Source organism: Bubalus bubalis, chromosome 22, assembly GCF_019923935.1.
Source record: "Bubalus bubalis isolate 160015118507 breed Murrah chromosome 22, NDDB_SH_1, whole genome shotgun sequence".
Lineage (NCBI taxonomy): Eukaryota > Metazoa > Chordata > Mammalia > Artiodactyla > Bovidae > Bubalus > Bubalus bubalis.
This window is the reverse complement of record NC_059178.1, coordinates 615,693-634,213: the sequence shown is the minus strand read 5'-3', so window position 1 is coordinate 634,213 and position 18,521 is coordinate 615,693. Positions and strand designations below refer to the sequence as shown.

General features: G+C 46.9%; 1 protein-coding gene across 2 annotated transcripts in view; it reads right to left on the bottom strand.

Moving 5' to 3' along the window:
* Positions 1 to 6,472: 6,472 nt before the first annotated feature.
* KDSR (3-ketodihydrosphingosine reductase) overlaps positions 6,473 to 18,521 on the bottom strand; it is a 41,398-nt gene continuing 29,349 nt past the window's right edge. Inside the window, exons 8-10 of one of the 2 annotated variants that reach the window (XM_025273632.3) lie at positions 18,060 to 18,143; positions 14,279 to 14,380; positions 6,473 to 10,592 (exon numbers count right to left, since the gene is read on the bottom strand). In XM_025273632.3, the coding sequence (XP_025129417.3) occupies positions 10,473 to 10,592; positions 14,279 to 14,380; positions 18,060 to 18,143 (306 nt within the window). In that variant the 3' untranslated portion in view covers positions 6,473 to 10,472. The remainder of the gene's footprint in view (positions 10,593 to 14,278; positions 14,381 to 18,059; positions 18,144 to 18,521) is intronic. The other variant, XM_025273633.3, reaches the window with a different exon arrangement.

The following is an 18,521-nucleotide window of genomic DNA, read 5'->3' as shown; positions in this document are numbered from 1 at the left end:
GCCCGCGGCCGGGGTCGGCTGCCGGGGGCAGAGGCGGGGAGGGGGGAGACACCGAGAAAACCGGCGCCGGGAGTCGCTTGGACCCTTTCTAGCCGCGGGCGCGCGCGTGGCGGGCGCGCGCGTCCGCACCCCGGGTGTCCACACTCGGCCGATGCTGACCCCGAGCAGGGGCTTCGGCGCCGGCCTCCCGAGAAGAGAGGCCACGCCGCGCGCGCCTCGGCGAGGGAAGCCCCGAGCCTCGCGTTTCCTTCCAGCTGCTTCCTGGCTGTCCACGCAGAGCGCGCGCTTCGGAGACCCCACCCGGGCCCAGGCTAGACGCGGCTCCCGGGGCCCGCGGACGGACGGCCCGGGCGGCCGAGCGCTGTCCGGTGCGAGTGGTGGCGGAGGGCTCTGCGATCCCAGGGACTGCGGCCCGCGGGCTCCCCTGTCCATGGGATTCTCCGGGCAACAAGACTGTCCCTTCTCCAGGGGATCTCCCTGACCCAGGGATCCAACCCAGGTCTCCTGCATTGCAGGCAGATTCTTTTTTCCTCGCTCCCAACCATTTCGGCCCTGGGTTATTAGGAGCCGTGGGGCCTACGGGGCAATTTCAGGCCCGCAGCCCCACAGTCAGGGCAGGTGGGTTTCTAAAGGCCTCCGCGGTTGTCCAGCACTCAGTTCTAGACGTCCGCACCTTCTCGAGTTATCGATACATACACCAACCTATATATACACATATGTGTACACATTTTTAATATTTTTATACACATTCATATATATGTTATATACGTAAACATTTTTAAAAATTCATCAGTACAAATGGCCTCCAGAAAAAAAGCACAGAGGGCAGACAAGTTGCATGTGCTTATTTTTATTTCTAAAAGTCTTTGACAAAGTGCCAGGGAAAAAATTGTTTACTAATAGCATGGCGGCTTAGTTAATTGGGCTTCCCTGGTGGCTCAGACGGTAAAGAATCTGCCTGCAACGCAGGGAGACCAGGGTTCCATCCCTGGGTCAGGTAGATCCCATGGAAAAGGGAATGGTTACCCACTCCAGTATTCTTGCCTAGAGAATTCCATGGACAGAGGAGCCTAGCGGCCTACAGTCCATGGGGTCGCAAAGAGTCGCGCACACACCACTGAGTGACTCACACCTGATAGGGCTCAAGTAAAACTTACCGGGAGTCTGGTTTGTTGTGGGCTTAGAAATACAAGGATCAACTACTGCCCTGTCTACACGTACCTTCTCACACTGTATTTGGTCTCCTTCCTAGACTAAAATCAACATGTTCATTCTTTGGTAAAATAAGCACAGCAAATTATTTTCATTTCTTCATTTATCAAAGCCAGTCAGCCAACATGCCAGCCCACCTCTTGCCTGTAGGAGTGTGTACCTGGTACAAATGTCTTATCCAGGCAAGGAGTGAAGGAAGATGGCCCTTCCTGCTTCCAGCTGCTGGGACCGTCACCTTTTCTCCACGGCAGTGACGACGAAGCGCGGTGGCCCGGGGATCTGTTCTCGCAGAAACAGAGGAAAGCCAAGCTGAGGCCACCCGTCCTGGTTAGGGGTCTTCTCAGAACTTGCCTTAACTCCTGAAGTTACTTAGGAGGAACTGAAAGCCTCAGTGCTTGCGACCTAGCATGCGAGTGAGGAAACGAGAGGCCAGAGCTGGAACCAGGCTGTCCTCCTGCCAGGGGGGAGACCAGAAGGAAACAGAGCCCATTCCGAGTGAAGGAAAGCCTGCCTCCTTCTCTCCTTTACTCCACAGATGATTCTTCCACACTTAAGTGGCACCTTGATCATAATCCAACATTCTCAGGACAGGTCTGCATTAATCTTGACTAAGGCTAAATATTTCCTAGGAATGTTCTGGGTACTCCTTCAATCAAAATAGTGAAACCACTCCTCCATTCAGATTGCATGCTTATCACATTCCACCAAAAGTGTCAGGGCAGGCAGTCCTCAGAAGTGTGTGAATTAACTGCTTGAGTATTGGTGACCTAGTCGGAGGAGCACCAGTCTGAGTCAGGAGCCCTACAAACCTAGAGGCCTTCCAATAACCTTCCAAATGCAGGCACTGTGGGATTTCACTTGCCAGACGCCCTGCACTTTTAAGGGCTAACGGTTGGTCCTTTTCCCAGCTTTGCACCAGGAGAGAAAAGGACAAGACGCAGGGAATGGAAAGCATATCCAGCGTCTCAAAGGCCTGTGCTTCCCTTCTTTATTCTCCAATCTGCCAAACAAAAAGGGTTTTATTGCCAGTTTTCACCACCTGCTGGTTGATATTTAATGGTATCATTCACAAAGTTCTCCTCATCACCAATATTGTTGTTCAGTTGCCAAGTCATGGCTGACTCTTTGCCGCCCCATGGACTGCGGCACACCAGGCTTCCCTGTTCTTCACTATCTCCTGGAGTTTGCTCAAACTCATGTCCATTAGATAGCACAGGTGCTATCTAACCATCTCATCCTCTGTCACCCTCTTCTCCTCGGGCCCTCAATCTTTCCCAGCATCAGGATCTTTTCCAATGAGTTGGCTCTTTGCATCAGGTGGCCAGAGTACTGGAGTTTCAGCTTCAGCATCAGTCCTTCCAATGAATATTCAGGACTGATTTCCTTTAGGATGGAATTGTTGGATCTCCTTGCAGTCCAAGGGACTCTCAAGAGTCTTCTCCAACACCACACTTCAAAAGCATCAGCTCTTAGGTGCTCAGGTTTCTTTATAGTCCAACTCTCACATCCACACATGACTACTGGAAAAAACATAGCTTTGAATACATGGACCTTTGTCAGCAAACTGATGTCTCTGCTTTATAATATTCTGTCTAGGTTTGTCATGGCTTTTCTTCCAGGGAGCAAGTGTCTTTTAATTTTGTGGCTGAAGTCAGCATCCACAGTGATTTTGGAGCCCAAGAAAATAAAATCTGTCACTTTTTCCATTTTTTCCCCCTGTCTATTCATCACCAATATAAATGTTCCCAAAGTTTATGAAACCCAAAAGGACATTATTCTAATCTAAACATACTAATATTTAATATAGGTATGTATCAAATTCTTCCAAACCATTAAAATTTTTATTTAAAGCAAGAATAGAAAGATAGTGTTAACTGTGTGGGAATTGACAACTAATAGGCAAGATGAATGAGTTAAAAATATAAAACATGACCCCAAACCAGTTAGGCAAACAAGTGCAAATAAATCCATAAATAAAATGAACTAAGGAAAGTAAAAACAAGCAGGGAGCCTGCATAAAAGATAAATGAACTGCTTAAAAACTAACTTCTCACAGGCATAGACAAGCAAGCCAAAAGACTAATTTCCAATTTCGAGTATTTCTACGTTGTTTCCAGCTTTACTGAGATGTAACGGACATAGTATCTTACACATTATAGACGCGTATGCTACATACTGCCATGTGCTTTAGGACGGTTTGCATACTTTGTGGCAAACACTGCATGATAATGTTATAATACTAATTCCACATTAGTTAGTATAGTAACAGTAATAGCATTCCTGACTCATTTACACTCCAGAGCCCCTCTTCTGTACATGCCTGTCCTCATCAGGAACCTCTTTTATGAGATCTAAACCAACAAGCCCTGATGTAACCAGGAAACCCACCTGGCTAACTTTTAGTGGGTCCTAAAGCTCAATAAAATGTTTGGAATTAAGCAACAACTTTTGAAACCAGGCAGTGAAGTGCAGGTAAATCATTGTATTGTGCAAATTTAGCCAGCAAACGTTTACAAAGGAAAGCACAGTAAATTCACTCCTGGCAATTTTTTTCCTTTCAGATTAATGACTTGGCACTTGAAGTGAATAAACTGAGATTAGGAACTTATACTTTTCAAATGCTTACTCCCCTTGTTGGATTAACATGAAACACCATAGGACTGAGAACAGGCAAAGAATTTATATTCTTATGCACAATAACTAATGTTTATTCCCTATGCTCTTCACTCCTTGTTGGACTAGGTCTGCACGCACAGGGGCTTCTGGGGACACAGCGGCTCCTCCTGCTGTGGAGCACGGGCTCTCGGTGCTCGGGCGTCAGCAGTGGCAGCGCCCAGGCTCTGGAGCACTGTGGCTCAGGGACAGGGGTTTAGTTGCCTCGGGGCACATGAGATCCTCCTGGAGCAGGGATCGAACTGGTGTCCCCTGCACGCGCAAGCAGATTCTTAACCCCTGGACCACCAGGCAAGCCCCCTCTTATGCTCTTTAGCACAAGACACAGTATCTCCCAGACATGAACTACCGATGAGCACGTTTAGAAAAAGCAAAGTTAGTCCATTTGTTATCTAGGGCTGCAGTAACAAAGGACCACTAACTGGGTGACTTAGAGCAGAAATTTATTCTCCCACAGTTTCGGCGCCTCAAAGTCCCAAATCAAGGTGTCAGTAGGGCCATGCTCCCTCTGAAGGCTCTAGGGAAAGATCTTTCCTACCCCTTCCTAGCTTGCGTTGGAGGCTGGCAATCCTTGGCTTGCAACTGCAGTACTTCTATCCACGCCACTGTCTTCCCGTGGCCTTCTCCCAGTTTCTCGCTTTCTCCCATTCTCATGAGGTAACCAGTCATCGGACGAGGGCACTAGCAGCCTCACCTTAATTTGGTCGTGTCTGTGAGGACCCCATTCCCAGTAAGGTCACGTCCAGGGGTTCTGAGGATGAGGACATGAGCATCTTTTAAGGACACACAGGCCAACCGATAACAATATGTATCTGACTTTTTTCCCCCAAACTACTGAGGAATGTTTATTCCAAAGCTCAAGGGCTCAGCAACCCCTAAATTTCAGAGAGCCATGATCTTTCCAAATTCCAGCCATTCCCTGTTTGTGCTCAGAGTTAGTCTTCAGAGGCCGAAGCCTTAGCTCCTCCACGTGGGGTGATGTGGCCCAAGCCTGCCCCCCGAGACCTCCCCCCAAAGCCCCCACCCTGAGACCGCCCCCCCGCCCAGTCCGCTCACCCTCTCCTGGAGCTGCGTTACCGCCACGGGCTTTCTGGGAGACGCCAGGGTCTCTCCCCTCTTCTCCTTGCACATATGCTTGTCTCCCTGAAAGGAATCCAGCTTTCTTGTGGCAAATTCATATTCATTCCTCAAGGCTGATCTGAAGCGCTTCTTCCTTCCACGTGACCTTGCCCGCCTGTCCCAGACAGTCCAGGGATTCTACTCGTGCCGCTAAAAGAGGTTTCACGTGGAGGCCAGGAGTCTCCAAGTCAGAAACCCGTTTGGATCCAGGCTTCATCGCTTTGCTGCTGTGACCTTGGTCTAGTTACTTAACCTCTGTGCCTGTGCCCCCACTTATAACATAGGGGTATAAGGGTACCACTGGCAGGGTTAGTGTATGGTTTAAGCGAGTTAGACAAAAAGCGCTCACAACAGGGACCGGCATGGGTTACATCTCCAAACGTTAGTTATGATGCCTTAGTATTGTCGGATCTCCGGGCACTCTCTCTTTTTTCTTCTGCAGTGCTACACAGCACTGTGGGGTCTTAGTTCCCCGATGGGGATTGACCCTGCACCCCTTGCATCGGAAGTGTGGAGTCTTAACCACTAGAGCACCAGGGAAATCCCACCATGGAATTTCTGACATGCGTCCCCCTGCCCCAGATTATAAACTATTTGAGGGCAGGGACCATATTTTCCTCTGTCCATTCCCAGCCTAGAACAGAGCTTGGCATTCAAACGATGGTGGCATAACGGTCAGAAGCCTGAAGACAGGAATGGGGAGCGGTTCCTCTTTCTCAGGAAGACTGGTCAGAGCCTTCAGAGGGATGAAGAGGTGAGCGGGGGACACACCAGAAATGGGATCCCCACGGGAGGGGCAGACTGTTACACGGTACTGTTCACACCGCCGGTGCCTGGATACCAAGCTCCTCACAGGCATTCGATAAATACAGGCCGAATGAGAATGGGGTGTATAAAATCAAGAGTGGGACAGAAGTCAAGAAATAATTTCCTTTTTAAACATCCAAACATAAAAATTACAGAGGGCATATCCTATGCCGTTTATGTATACAAGTGGCTCAAACTGAAAGAAAGGTTCAATTTGCCAATCAAGCCATCCAAGGCATCTCTGTTCAATGTGACCACAATTTTTCTATTTAAGGATCGAGAAATATTAAGGCGTGTTCTTTCCCATCTCTCTCTTCTGTGCCCTTCAGAGTCTAGAAGATATTTCCTTGTTGGAATATGAAGCCTTAAAGCACAGAAAATCAATTTGTGTATGAAACATAATTACCTAAGAAATTTTCTTAAATTCCGTATTTCTTCTTTTTATTCATATACCCCACACTAGAGTCACACAAATCCAGAACATATTTGAAACAAGGGCCGAAACATCTACTGTAAAAATAATACTTCATAAAAAACGATAAAAATTAAGCCTTGTCAAGTGTTTAAGATGTAAGGTTAGGATAATATCACGAAAGAGACTGGTGTTTTGCTTAAATGTGTCTTTAAAAATGCACATTTCTAAGAAATACATTTTCAAATCTGTAAAGCATGTTCCCCATTTATTTTTTGTCGTGATTCAGAAATACAAGATATGAAAATTAGGTTACAATTCTGCCACAAAAGCTTCTAAAGTAGCAAACACAGGTTCTATTCTATATCAAAATAGCCATATGCTCCTCAGTTTAAAAATGCCTTTAGAGTTTCACCTCAAGCAAGTGTAGAATATAAAGCTAGTCTCTCCTCTTCAAAATACCGAATCTGCCATCACTGCTCTGAACTAAACAAGATTTAGTCCAGAATATGGAAGATTATGGTTAGTAGGTATTTTTCAACGCTGAGTCACTAAGAAGTTAAGGAAATGAGAAAGATACAAAACATTTTAGGTTAAAAAGTATGAATAGCTTAAGTGTCCTCAAGTAAGTTAAGATATTTAAATTGTAATATGATATAATAAAATTAAATATGTTGATACAATCCATTTTTAAAAAATTATTATGGGACTACCTTCTTCTGAAAAGACAAAGACATACAATTCTTTGAATCAAAGCAACTATTATGAAAAAGGTTTTGTCATTTAACATTAGAAATGGTCTGTCAAATTTTTACTTCCAAGAATCAAAAATAAATGGTTTACTGGATCCAAACAGAGACTTATAATGAAACAAATCCAATTTCATGTAAAGGGGCCATCAGTAACAGCATTTTTAATTTCTTCTCCTTTCAGCTGTCAACGTTAAATTTTAAATACATAGAAAAGAACAACACTCTTGACTTTGTTTTGGCAAAAATAAATGAGAATTTTTATACCTTTTTCAATGACATAGGGTCCTTGAACATACTTTGCAATTTCAATGGCTGAATAACGTTAAACATTAAAATAAATATACTCACAAATACATTATAATAAAATAGTACAACCCAACCTAGCAGAGGCAGGCACATCAGACCTGAAACTCACATAATAAGCTACTGTTGGTCACATACACAGAATCCACCTTTCAACAGAATTATGATTAAACTTCTTCTGTCACAAGTAAGACTTACCCACTTCTGAGCACAATAGAAAGTGTTGAATCAATGTGATCCTTAAAAAAAAAAAAAAAAAAAAAAAGCCAATAGTTTCCCTAACAATCTGCAGTCTGATTCAGTCTTTCTCTTCTTTCTGAGCAAAAAAGAAATCAGTGTAATAAACGGTTTTAACAAGAATTGAGCCAAAAAAGATAAAAAATAGAATTTGCCTTGTAATAGTTTCACGATTTAGATGAATCCAGGTCACTGTGTGATGCTTCTTAAGTGTCTACAATCACCCATCCAAAAAAAATTTTTTTTCTTTAACATTTTGAAAAGGTAATATGGGGTCTACTCTGGATATTATAAAAAAACATCTCCACAGAGTCTGGGGCAATCCCTGTCATCAAAACCGTTGGTATTTCTTCAGACAAGTGATCAGCCCATGGTGTGACATAAATAAAAACTACAGGAATCTCAAGTCAGGTTTTGCTATCAAGTGCGTTATGGCACCAAGTGTAGGAAGAAAAAAAGGAACACATCAGTTTTCAAACCTTTTTGTTTACAAAACTGTAGACCTTTGCCAACTCTGACAGATGCTCTATTTCCATGAATCTTGTGCTATAATTCCCCGATGCTATAATTTCCACGAATCTGCTCTCATGCTCGAGCTTCATCTCAGTTGGGGATATCTCCCTGTTGTGGAACAGGGGCTCTTAGATTTGTTCAGGTAGTAGGTGACCTGGAATGACTGAACTCTCTCTGAGAATACCTTGAGAAATGTATATTGAATAACTACTGTAAAATAGTTAATTTAAGAATGCACCATTTTGGACTAGACTTTAATATAGACCATCAGTAGAAGATACCCACATTCAAGAAACACTTATGAGAAATAAGAATAAAATTGAGAAACACCCAGCTTTTACTTTGTATCTGTTTTCTGGGAATGAGGAAAATACAGTCATTACTCCCTTTTAGAAGGGGCCCCATATGACTCAACAGAGTTTGCAGACGATGGCTCCTGAAGGCTGAAAGACTCATGAAAACTTTATGGGTTCAACCCACCCCGATAGACTGCAATGAAGTCATCCCAAGCAACTTATATATTAAATAATAATTTTTCTGTCTCTGTCAGTGTTTGAACATGTGTTATTCTCATGTCTTTTAAAAAGACACTGTGGATAAAAGCCATTAAATATCTTACTTTGTAAAAATTAAGTCATTTGAAAGTCAAGAGTTCAAAAACTCAAGAGTAAAAAAGGTTTGTTAGTGTTCAGATCTTTAATCTCTTGTACAACTGCTGTTTTCTTCCAAAGCAGTGGTCTTTTCTCACTAAAAGGAACTGGAATGTGGAGATGCATAAGCTCACGGCGTGTGCAAGAGCGCGGGGCTCGGCACAACGACAGCGCCGCCCTCGGGTCTCAGGTCTGCAGAGCGCATCACGGCTGCGGCTCACCGGCCTCGCAGCGGATCCGCCAGTGGACAGCGCGCCGCGTCCCGGGAGCAAAACGCGTCCAGGCCTGCGCTGTGCCAGCGACCACGGCTGGCTTGCTTAACACGCGGTAGATGTTCTCAAGGTCAGTGGAGTCATGGAAAGAATAGGGCGATCATTTCATTTCAGAAACAAGCGTCTTCAACACCGGGCAGCCCTGTCGTGCTTGTTTTTTCTTAATGAGTAAACTGAGGCTGCTGCCAGTGCCCGCCTCGAGGGCGCCTCCGCAGGAGCGCCCCCTGCCCCAACACCGGCAGAAAACGGAAGGGGCTACATCTTCTAACTTATTTTATAAGGAGGTGGGTCCGTAAAAGTATTGCTTCAGCTGCATATTAAAATGATTATACACCTTGGCCAGATGGACTCTATCTCTGCAGTGCAAGGAAGGTTCAATACAAACATTTATCAGTGTACGGCGCCACACGGGCACAACAAAGGGGGAAACCCGCAGGGCCATCCCAGGAAACCCAGCTTAAATGTGCTGGCAGCATTGTTTGTTTGCTGCGCCACATGGCATGTGGGATCTTAGTTCCCTGACCAGGGATCGAACCTGTGTCCCTGCATTGGAAGGGCAGTCTTAACCGCTAGACCACTGGCAAAGTCCCCCTTCAGTCTTTTTTAAAAGCTACATATACGCTACGAGGAGAAAAAGGTCACACTTTCTAACTTTTTCATTTGCTTTAATAAATTCATTAATTAATTTTTAAAGTCAAGGAAAAAAAAACTGGTCTCTCTCTTTTCTTTTTTTATAAAAATATTATAGCAGTCTAAGCAAAATTGGAAAGGAAGACATGGGAAGAATAAGAAACTACAATGGAATGGGTGAGCTTCAGGTCATTATGGCTATTGAAGAAATTGTAAACTTTTAAGCTTCTAAGGTTTTACTCCTCTTCAGAAAATATTTTAGGAGGCTCCCTTTCTCCATGAATGAAAAATGAGATGTGCCCTAAGCATTCAAGTCTAAAGAAGACAAAAAAAGTCATTGTTTTTTCCTACTGGAAAATATTTATCTCCTTCGTTCCTCTGTATGGTCCTCTCCCATCCCCCACGTAGTTTTATGGGATCAAAGAGAAAGAAACCACAGTGACCACCAGCATCAGAGTGAGTCAGGGACATTATTATGCATTCATACCCCACGGCAATGTGTAAAATGCATCTGGAATAAAACACACCAAGTTAAAAAAGAGAAAAAAAGAAAAGGTCCCAGAAACCCATTTCTGGACATGATTTCTAACGGGAAAAAAAATAGAAGAAACATTTCAGTGATCGTTCCGGAATCCTGCTCACATGGAATGAGCTCCCTTACCATCACCTCTCCACCTCAGAGAATCAAGTAGTCTCCTCCGTATTTGCATAGTATTAATAATAGTCTGGAGTTGAACGGCGATCCCCTTGCTTGCAGCCAGGTTTCTGAAGATCACTGGTCCAATCTCACAGATTAGAAAGCAAGACATAAATGTCTGCAAGCCCAAAACTGTGTCCCACTTAGCAGCAAGCTGGTAAATTATTCAGACAGTCTTTTTCCAAGGGGTAAGAATTACGCAGTTTTGTCTACAGTTTCCAATTTCGCCTTCTGCATCATGCAGCGACGAACGATACTGTCGAAACTTCCAAGGTAAAACAGTGCGATCGTGCGGAAGAGGCCCATGGTGACCACCTGCAAGACAGAGACCTGTGAGCTCACACGGCGGGACAGCACACTCACCCATCCAGGGGGCTTTCGGATACGTCTCTGATACACAATCCCTAAGACGTATCTCCGATCTGCTCCAAGGATCAGGGTATATAGTGAGAGCTCTGTGATCTGCTCCAAGGATCAGGGTATATAGTCAGAGCTCTGTGATCTGCTCCAAGGATCAGGGTATATAGTCAGAGCTTTGTGATCTGCTCCAAGATCAGGGTATATGGTCAGAGCTTCGTATGCACCAGCTCCAAGGATCAGGGTATATATGAGAGCTTTGTACGCACCAGCAGAACAGAGAGAGCAGCAGGCGTCTGCTCTGCGCTGCTGGACAGCACAGTGCCTGCAGACGGGCAACGACAAATCGTCGTCCAGTTACTGAAACATATGCAACTACACGGAGAACAAAACAGAGATTCTTAGTAGCCTTAGGGTTCTCTGAGCTAGGAAAGATCCAGAGAAGCATCTCCAATATCCAGACTACAATCGAGGCTTCTTGGTTTAAGGTTTATGTACTGATTGTAAAAGGCAGACCCTATGCCAGGCGCTGAGAATGCCTAGTGCCAGCTGCCAGCAGCTCGCTCCAGACCTGGGCACACAGCCAACTGGAAAGGGGCGACTACTGTCTCAGGGTTAGGGAGCGACTAAGCAGACCCATTAACCTTTGCCCTTTCCAGTAAGGCGCTCTCACTGTAACACCTGTAAATGCAACTTTTAAAAGGCAGGAAACTACAAGGAGAAACATTTTCAAAGATACAAAGCATCAAAAAATTTGCCTCCCAGGAATTCCCTGGTCCTCCAGTGGTTAGGACTCTGTGCTCTCACTGCTGAGGGCCTGGGTTCGATCCCTGGTCAGGGAACAAAGATCCCACAAGCCATGCAGAAATGCCACAAAAAAACTGCCTCCCAAGCAGCACCTGTTTTTCAAGAAGCTACTAGAAGAGGGAAACAGCCAAAGAGAAGGGCATCAACAGAGAAAGGCAACGCCCTGTGATACAAGGAAGCAGGGGACCCGACACTGAAAAGAGGCGGAGGGTCCCTGGGGTGACTGCGAAGGGGGGCCGGGGTCCCCCAAGCACCAGACTCGGGGGCAACAGCCAGTCCTGACGGCAGGTCAGGAGGCTCCACAAGGAAGTCCTTCCAGAAGGTGAAGCTGACACAGTACCTGATATTTCTAAGAGGAGATGAACACAATCATTATGAATAATACCTAGTAAAAGGCCAGCTACCCTTTCGTTTCAGGGAAGAATAAAAAAGACTGTACGAGAAAAGAGAATGGGTTGTGTGTATTACACAGCTCAGCTGTGAACAGCATTGAAATAGCCCTAATGATGGCTACTTCAGTGCAGTCTAACCAAAATCACAGTATCACTAAAAAGGGAGGGTAAGAGTTGGGGGAGGGGTAGGTGTGAGCAAGGAGAGAAGGGTAAGAAAGGGGAGCTCCGTGTGCACCCTTCAGCAGGATATCAACCTGATCCAGAACCAAGAAATCAGCTAAAAGCCTCCATGGAAGTGTCTACTCCAGAGATAAGGAGGTAAAGGTCAGAGCCCGACTGCTTCTGAGAAGGGTGAATGGGGGATATGAGATGAAGGTCTGCTGTTTTTCATATCAAGTCTCAAAAATGATCTCATTCTCTCAAGTAGGCAGAAGGATAATTTTGAAAAGTGTAAAAACCAAAGTGAAGCTGGAAAAGGCAAACTCTGGAGACAGTGAAACCCTCAGTGGTTGCCAGGGTTTCAGAAATAGGTGGACCCAAGGGAATATTCAGAGCTTCCAGTGGCCCTAGCGGTAAACAGCCCACCTGCCAATGCAGGAGATGTAAAAGACGTGGGTTCGGTCCCTGGGTCAGGAGGATCCCCTGGAGGAGGGCACGGCAGCCCACTCCAGCATCCTTGCTGGGATAATCCCATGGACAGAAGAGCCTGGCAGGTGACAGTCCACAGGTTCACAAAGAGTCGATCACGACTGAGGTGACTTAGCATGCACAGTGCACTATTCAGGGCAGTGGATTATCTGTAGGCCACTTTAATGCTGGATATGGGTCACTCTATAGTCGTCAGAACTCACAGGATGGATGGATGACACCATGAATAAATCCCAAGGCAAACTATGGGGTTCGGGTGGTAATAATGTATCTATACGAGCTCATCAGTTGTAACAGAGAGCCAGCCACACCAGCGTGCAAGACATCCGGAGGGAGTGGAGAGCAGGTCTGTGGGAACTCACGGGGTTCTACTCACATTCTCTATAAACATCTACAAGAAATTTAGTGACTGCTCTTTTTGTTGTTGTTGGCCAAACCCTGAGGCATGCGGGGTCTCGGTTCCCTGAGCAGGGGTTGACTCTGCACGCCCCTGGGCGACAGTGGACTCAACCACTGGACCCCCCGGGGCTTCCGAGGATCTCCCCCTGGGAGAAGCAGAGCGAGAAGGAAGCCTCTCCCTACCTGACTCATCGGGACTTTCCAGGGTGAATGAGGCTGACCACACATTGCTCGGCCATAAACCGCCCCCGAGGGGCTGCCCAGCCCCCATCTCCCCTCCGTCACCCGCCTCGGTCTTTCCAGAGCGATCCCTCTGTGAAAACCCTCATCACGCGGCGCTGCGCTCTCTCATCAGTCTCCTCAGTCTCTCCCACCAGACCGCAAGCCTCATAGCGTCCAGAGGCTGCTGCCTTACCTCTGATTCTCCAACAGTGGACACGGCAGCAGGCTCATCAAGGAGCAGCTAATTTCTATGTCTCTTCCGGATGAACTGTAATTGCCGGGAGTGCAGGAACTGCATCGCACCCTTGACTCACCTCCCTGGGCTTCTGTGGTCTGACTCACTGGACAGTTTCTGGTCTGGTATCCTGGGACTTTCAGGCAAGACCACCTCTAACCCTTAGAGACTTCCCAGGATTCCCAGGTGGCGCTAGTGGTAAAGAACCTGCTTCCCAGTGCAGGAGACTTAAGAGTCCCAGGTTTGAACCCTGGGTGGGGAAGATTCCCTGGAGAAGGAAATGGCAACCCACTCGAGTATTACTGCGTGGAGAATCCCATGGACATCCCATGGACAATCCCAGAGGAGCCTGGCTGGCTACGGTCTATAGGGACAAAGAGTTGGACATGACTGAAGCAACTTATCATGCACGCAACCCCCTAAATACAGAGATTTCCATTTTTCAATTCCAGAACAGGAAGCGTTCTCAGAGGAAAACCAGATTAACACCCTAATAGCAGAGCAGGCGCCTTCTCTCTACACCTGCAGCCCCACGTGGAAGACTTCTTCCCAGTCTAAATTCCTCACGTTACATCTTTAACCTGGCTTCCCTGGTGGCTCCGACGGTAAAGAATCTGCCTGCCACCCGGGAGACGTGGGTTCCATCCCTGGGTCAGGAAGATCCCCTAGGGGAGGGCATGGCGACCCACTCCAGTGTTAATGGAGAAGCCCCCGGACAAAGGGACCTGTCGGGCTGTGACTTAGTGACTAAACAACTTTAAAATATTTCTTGTTTACTTCTCCCGGGTAGAGGAAGGAAAAAGCTGATACTTCAGGAACAACTCTTCACACCCTCAGGTACAGCTGCCATGTCTCCCTTCAGCCTTTGCCCACTGAGGTTCAGTGAAAGGCCCGGCTGTCTGTCGGGTGTCCGTCTGTCCTGAGGCTCGGGCACGGCTCACCTGCTGGAGCCCTTCCATGATGGACGTTACTGGAGCCATTCCACAGGTCAGCGATGACAGCATGTACCCGTCAGAACCGATGGAGCTGTTGAAATTTCCTTGCTGAAACAGAAAGAAAGGAAACAGGCAGTGGTAGCATCATGGAAAGGAATCAGCTCAGCACACCAGAAATGATGACCCGCGTCCGTCCAGTCCACGTCAGGGGGAGGAGGAACGGTCACGGGCACACGCGTGAGCTCGGGGATGAACATGGCCGTGGCAGGCTGGGGTGGCTGGACGGACACTTCTCAAAATGTGGGCCAGGGCCATGGACTCTGAGTGTCGGGAGACCCTCCCCAAAGACAAAACCACAGTCATGCCAACACTGAGACACTAATCGCCTATTTTCACCCGTGGCACGTGCACTGGTGGGAAATGCCGATGTCTGGTTAGCATGGACCACAGTGGGGGCGCCTCCCCACTGTCCCCAACATTTACAATGGTCAGTAAACACAGGAAGAAAACAAACTGTTCAAGAAAAATTTTAAAGGTCAGTTTTGCTTAAAACTGCACTTGTTAAGCAGTAAAATGAATCGTTTTGTTCAATCTCGACCCTGGAGGACATTTTTTTTCTGATTTTTTTTTTTAATTGGAGTAATGGACTGTGAAGAAGGCTGAGCGCCAAAGAACTGATGCTTTTGAACTGTGGTGTTGGAGGAGACTCTCGAGAGTCCCTTGGACTGCAAGGAGATCCAACCAGTCCATTCTGAAGGAGATCAGCCCTGGAATTTCTTTGGAAGGAATGATGCTAAAGCTGAAACTCCAGTACTCTGGCCACCTCATGCGAAGCGTTGACTCATTGGAAAAGACTGTGATGCTGGGAGGGATTGGGGGCAGGAGGAGAAGGGGACGACAGAGGATGAGATGGCTGGATGGCATCACCGACTCAATGGACCTGAGTCTGTTGGACACGACTGAGCTACTGAACTGAACTGAACTGATTAATAGTGGCTTCACGACAACTGGTGTGCAGCCAGCGGCTCAGTCACACGCATGCACACCCCCTCCTGCACTGGGTCTCCTTCCCATTTAGGTCCCCACAGAAAACTCGGCCAGAAAGAGAAAAGTATCGCACATTAACACATACATGTGGGATCTAGAGAAATGGTACGGATGAATGTATTTACAAAGCAGAAACAGAGGCAGGTGTGGGGAACAAACTATAGACGACCACGGGAGAAAGGAGGCGTGGGACCTACCGGGACGTCAGGACGGACGTGCGCACCCTACTGTGAGTCAGCAGACCACCAACGGGGCCCACCGCACAGCACAGGAAGCGGCTCGCCGCTCGGGCGCGTCTTCTTACTGTTCTGCGCGACGAAGAGCATCACACGGGCGCCCGCTCGCGCTCTGCGCCGGCGGAAGGGCACGGACGCCTCGCGGGCGAGCCCGGCTTCCGCTGCGCGGGTCAGGAAGGGTCCCGCTGCTTCCGCGGACCGTGTCTACAGCAAGACCCAGGACTGACAATCTGTGGTCATTCGGACGGGGGGACTTGGAAGATCCCTAGCAGGAATGCATGAAACGACTGTCGCTTCAAGGAAGCGGGCAGCTCTTGTAGTCCGTGTGCAAGTCTGAGCCAGAATTGCAAAAACGTGTGCCTGCCATTGTGAGGCGTCACCTTCTCAGTTACAGAAAGACTTCTATCGTAAGATCAGCAGTGATACGAATGAACGCGATTTTGGGGGGTAACTCAGGGAATTCATATTTTCCCAAGGATGAATACATAATGTTACACAATCATGAATGGGTACAAAACAGTGCAAGGCAGACTGATGGGCTGTCACAGAACAAAGAGCTCACTGCTGCTGCTGCCAAGTCGCTTCAGTCGTGTCCGACTCTGTGTGACCCCATAGACGGCAGCCCACCAGGCTCCCCCGTCCCTGGGATTCTCCAGGCAAGAGGACTGGAGTGGGGTGCCATCGCCTTCTCCGGAGTTCACTGCTAGAATTTCCAATTTCACATTGCGACTAACCTTTAAGAAACCACCATTCATCTAGTTTAGGTTTTTATATTAAAAAAAGAGGAATGTCCACAATGATCTGAAAAGCCCACAGAGTCTCCCTTCCTTTTCCAGCTACAGTCTTTGCACGGCCAGCCTCGCTTCGCACCCTTCATGCAGGACGACCTGACAGACGGCGTGCAGGAGCAGCTACGGGCCAGCTGCTCTCAGTCAGCACAGACACTAAAGAGGCTGCGGGACGAGAAACAATGCCCCCCTCCCCCAAGTTTTGAAAAATACTTTTTGTTATAAAAATGTTACAGTAAAATACACTGAATTTATTATTGTCATTTTAAATGAATAAATCCTTTTTAAATGATACAGTTTCACTTTCTGATGCAGCAAATATTGATAAGGATAAGCCATGGAACCAAAAGTTCTCTGGGGCTGTGGACAAGGTTAGGGTGGAAAGTGCTCAAGAGACGAAAGAAGCGTGAGAACCTCCAGATTAAAGGAATCCTGCCAAAATACAAAGAGCTGCTTCGAATCATTAAAAACATGGAGTGTGTTTGCTTTGACTTGAGATAAGCAGGAAAAACAAAGTCCACCCAATCCACTGGTGCCATCTTCCTACGCCTTTGAACACAATCAGGGCAAAGTCCTTCCCACGTCCGCAGATGTTTTAATAGCCTTCAAGGCTTCCTGTATTCTGCTGGGTTCGGCCTGAACATGCAACGAATGTTCCTTCAAGGCCAAGGTCCAGCCAGCTGACACTTCTCATTCGGATCATCCCCAAGTTTCCTAAATCCAATGTGGGCCTAAGGATTACATGTATTTTATATGTCCTCTGGATATGTGTATTTTTCTGCATGTGGGTTAACAGGAACGCTGCCAAAAAGCTTGTGGCCCACACATCGTCCTACAGAACAGCACCTGGTTTCGAGAAAGACCGTTCTGGACTCTGAATAAACTCTGGAACGCGGAGGGCCACCAGGACGATGGCCGAGGGGGCGGGCAGCACTTTCTTGTTAGTAAACATTTGGGGAAATTATACCGGGAAGCAGGAAAGGGAAAGGAAAATCCTTAAACCAGTGCGGCATTAAGACACCTAAAAAAATAATCTAGAACTGAAAATACTGTGGCAGAGAAGGAAGATGACAACACACCAGACACAGTCTGTAACCGCTTACGCGTCACAGGCAAATCTCGGTTTCCTTTCAAAGAACTAAGGCTCTCAGACTGCTCAACCTGCTCCTAAGATTAAGAGACACAACCATGCGACTTCCCTGGTGGTCCGGTAAGAACCCGCCTGCCAGTGCAGGGGCCACAGCTTCGATCCCTGATCCAGGAAGATCCCACATGCTGCAGGGCAACTAAGCCTGTGTGCCAACAACTGCTGAGCCCAGACTCCAGAGCCGGGAGCCACAGTGACAGAAGCCAGGGCGCCTGGAGCATCCACGCTCCTCAGCAGAGAAGCCGCCGCAGTGAGACGCCTCTGCAGCACGAGGAAGAGGAGCCTCCGCTTGCCACTACCAGGGAAAGCCCGCACGCACCAACAGAGACCCAGTGCAATCAAAAGTAAAATTCAAAAATAAAAAGAGATATAACGAGTTTCCAGAACTTATTAACATGGAATTAACCAGGGAAGAAAAGAACAGTCTATGATATTAGATATGATGAATTTAATGCACACACAGACACAAATGCTAGTAATTTTATATTTTGAAAAAAAACCCTGGGACAAATACCTTTTTGGAAATATAGCACTGTAACTATTCACAAGGGAACAAGGGTTTTACTTACTACAGCGTCTTTAACAATTTGTTTGGCCACTTGTTCTGGTTTGCAGACCGATGTGGTCTCTGAAATAAGACGTGTCTCTAAAGGCTAAAAAGGTGAAACAAAAATAGACATTATCAATACCATTACTACCCACTACATTAAAAAGTAAATAATTTTGACAGTCCGCCTCCCCTAATTTATACATAATTCTAGTCTTCTACCTTTGAACGGATTCCTACTTTTAGAACTGAGGCCACCTGGATTGCAGGTCAGTTCCCACCTGGTTACCGTGTACAGCTCAGCCCTGTGGCGCCCCAGTCACTCTGTGGGACAAGAGCCCTAATTCCAGTGAGAACCATCAGAGCGTCATTTAAAATATGGGAAAAAAAGACCCTGCTTTGTCTTTTTTATTTTTAAATCTTTGGAGCAACATGCAACCCATGTGCTCAAAAATTCTTTAGAAGGGAGTTTCAGTTAGAAGTT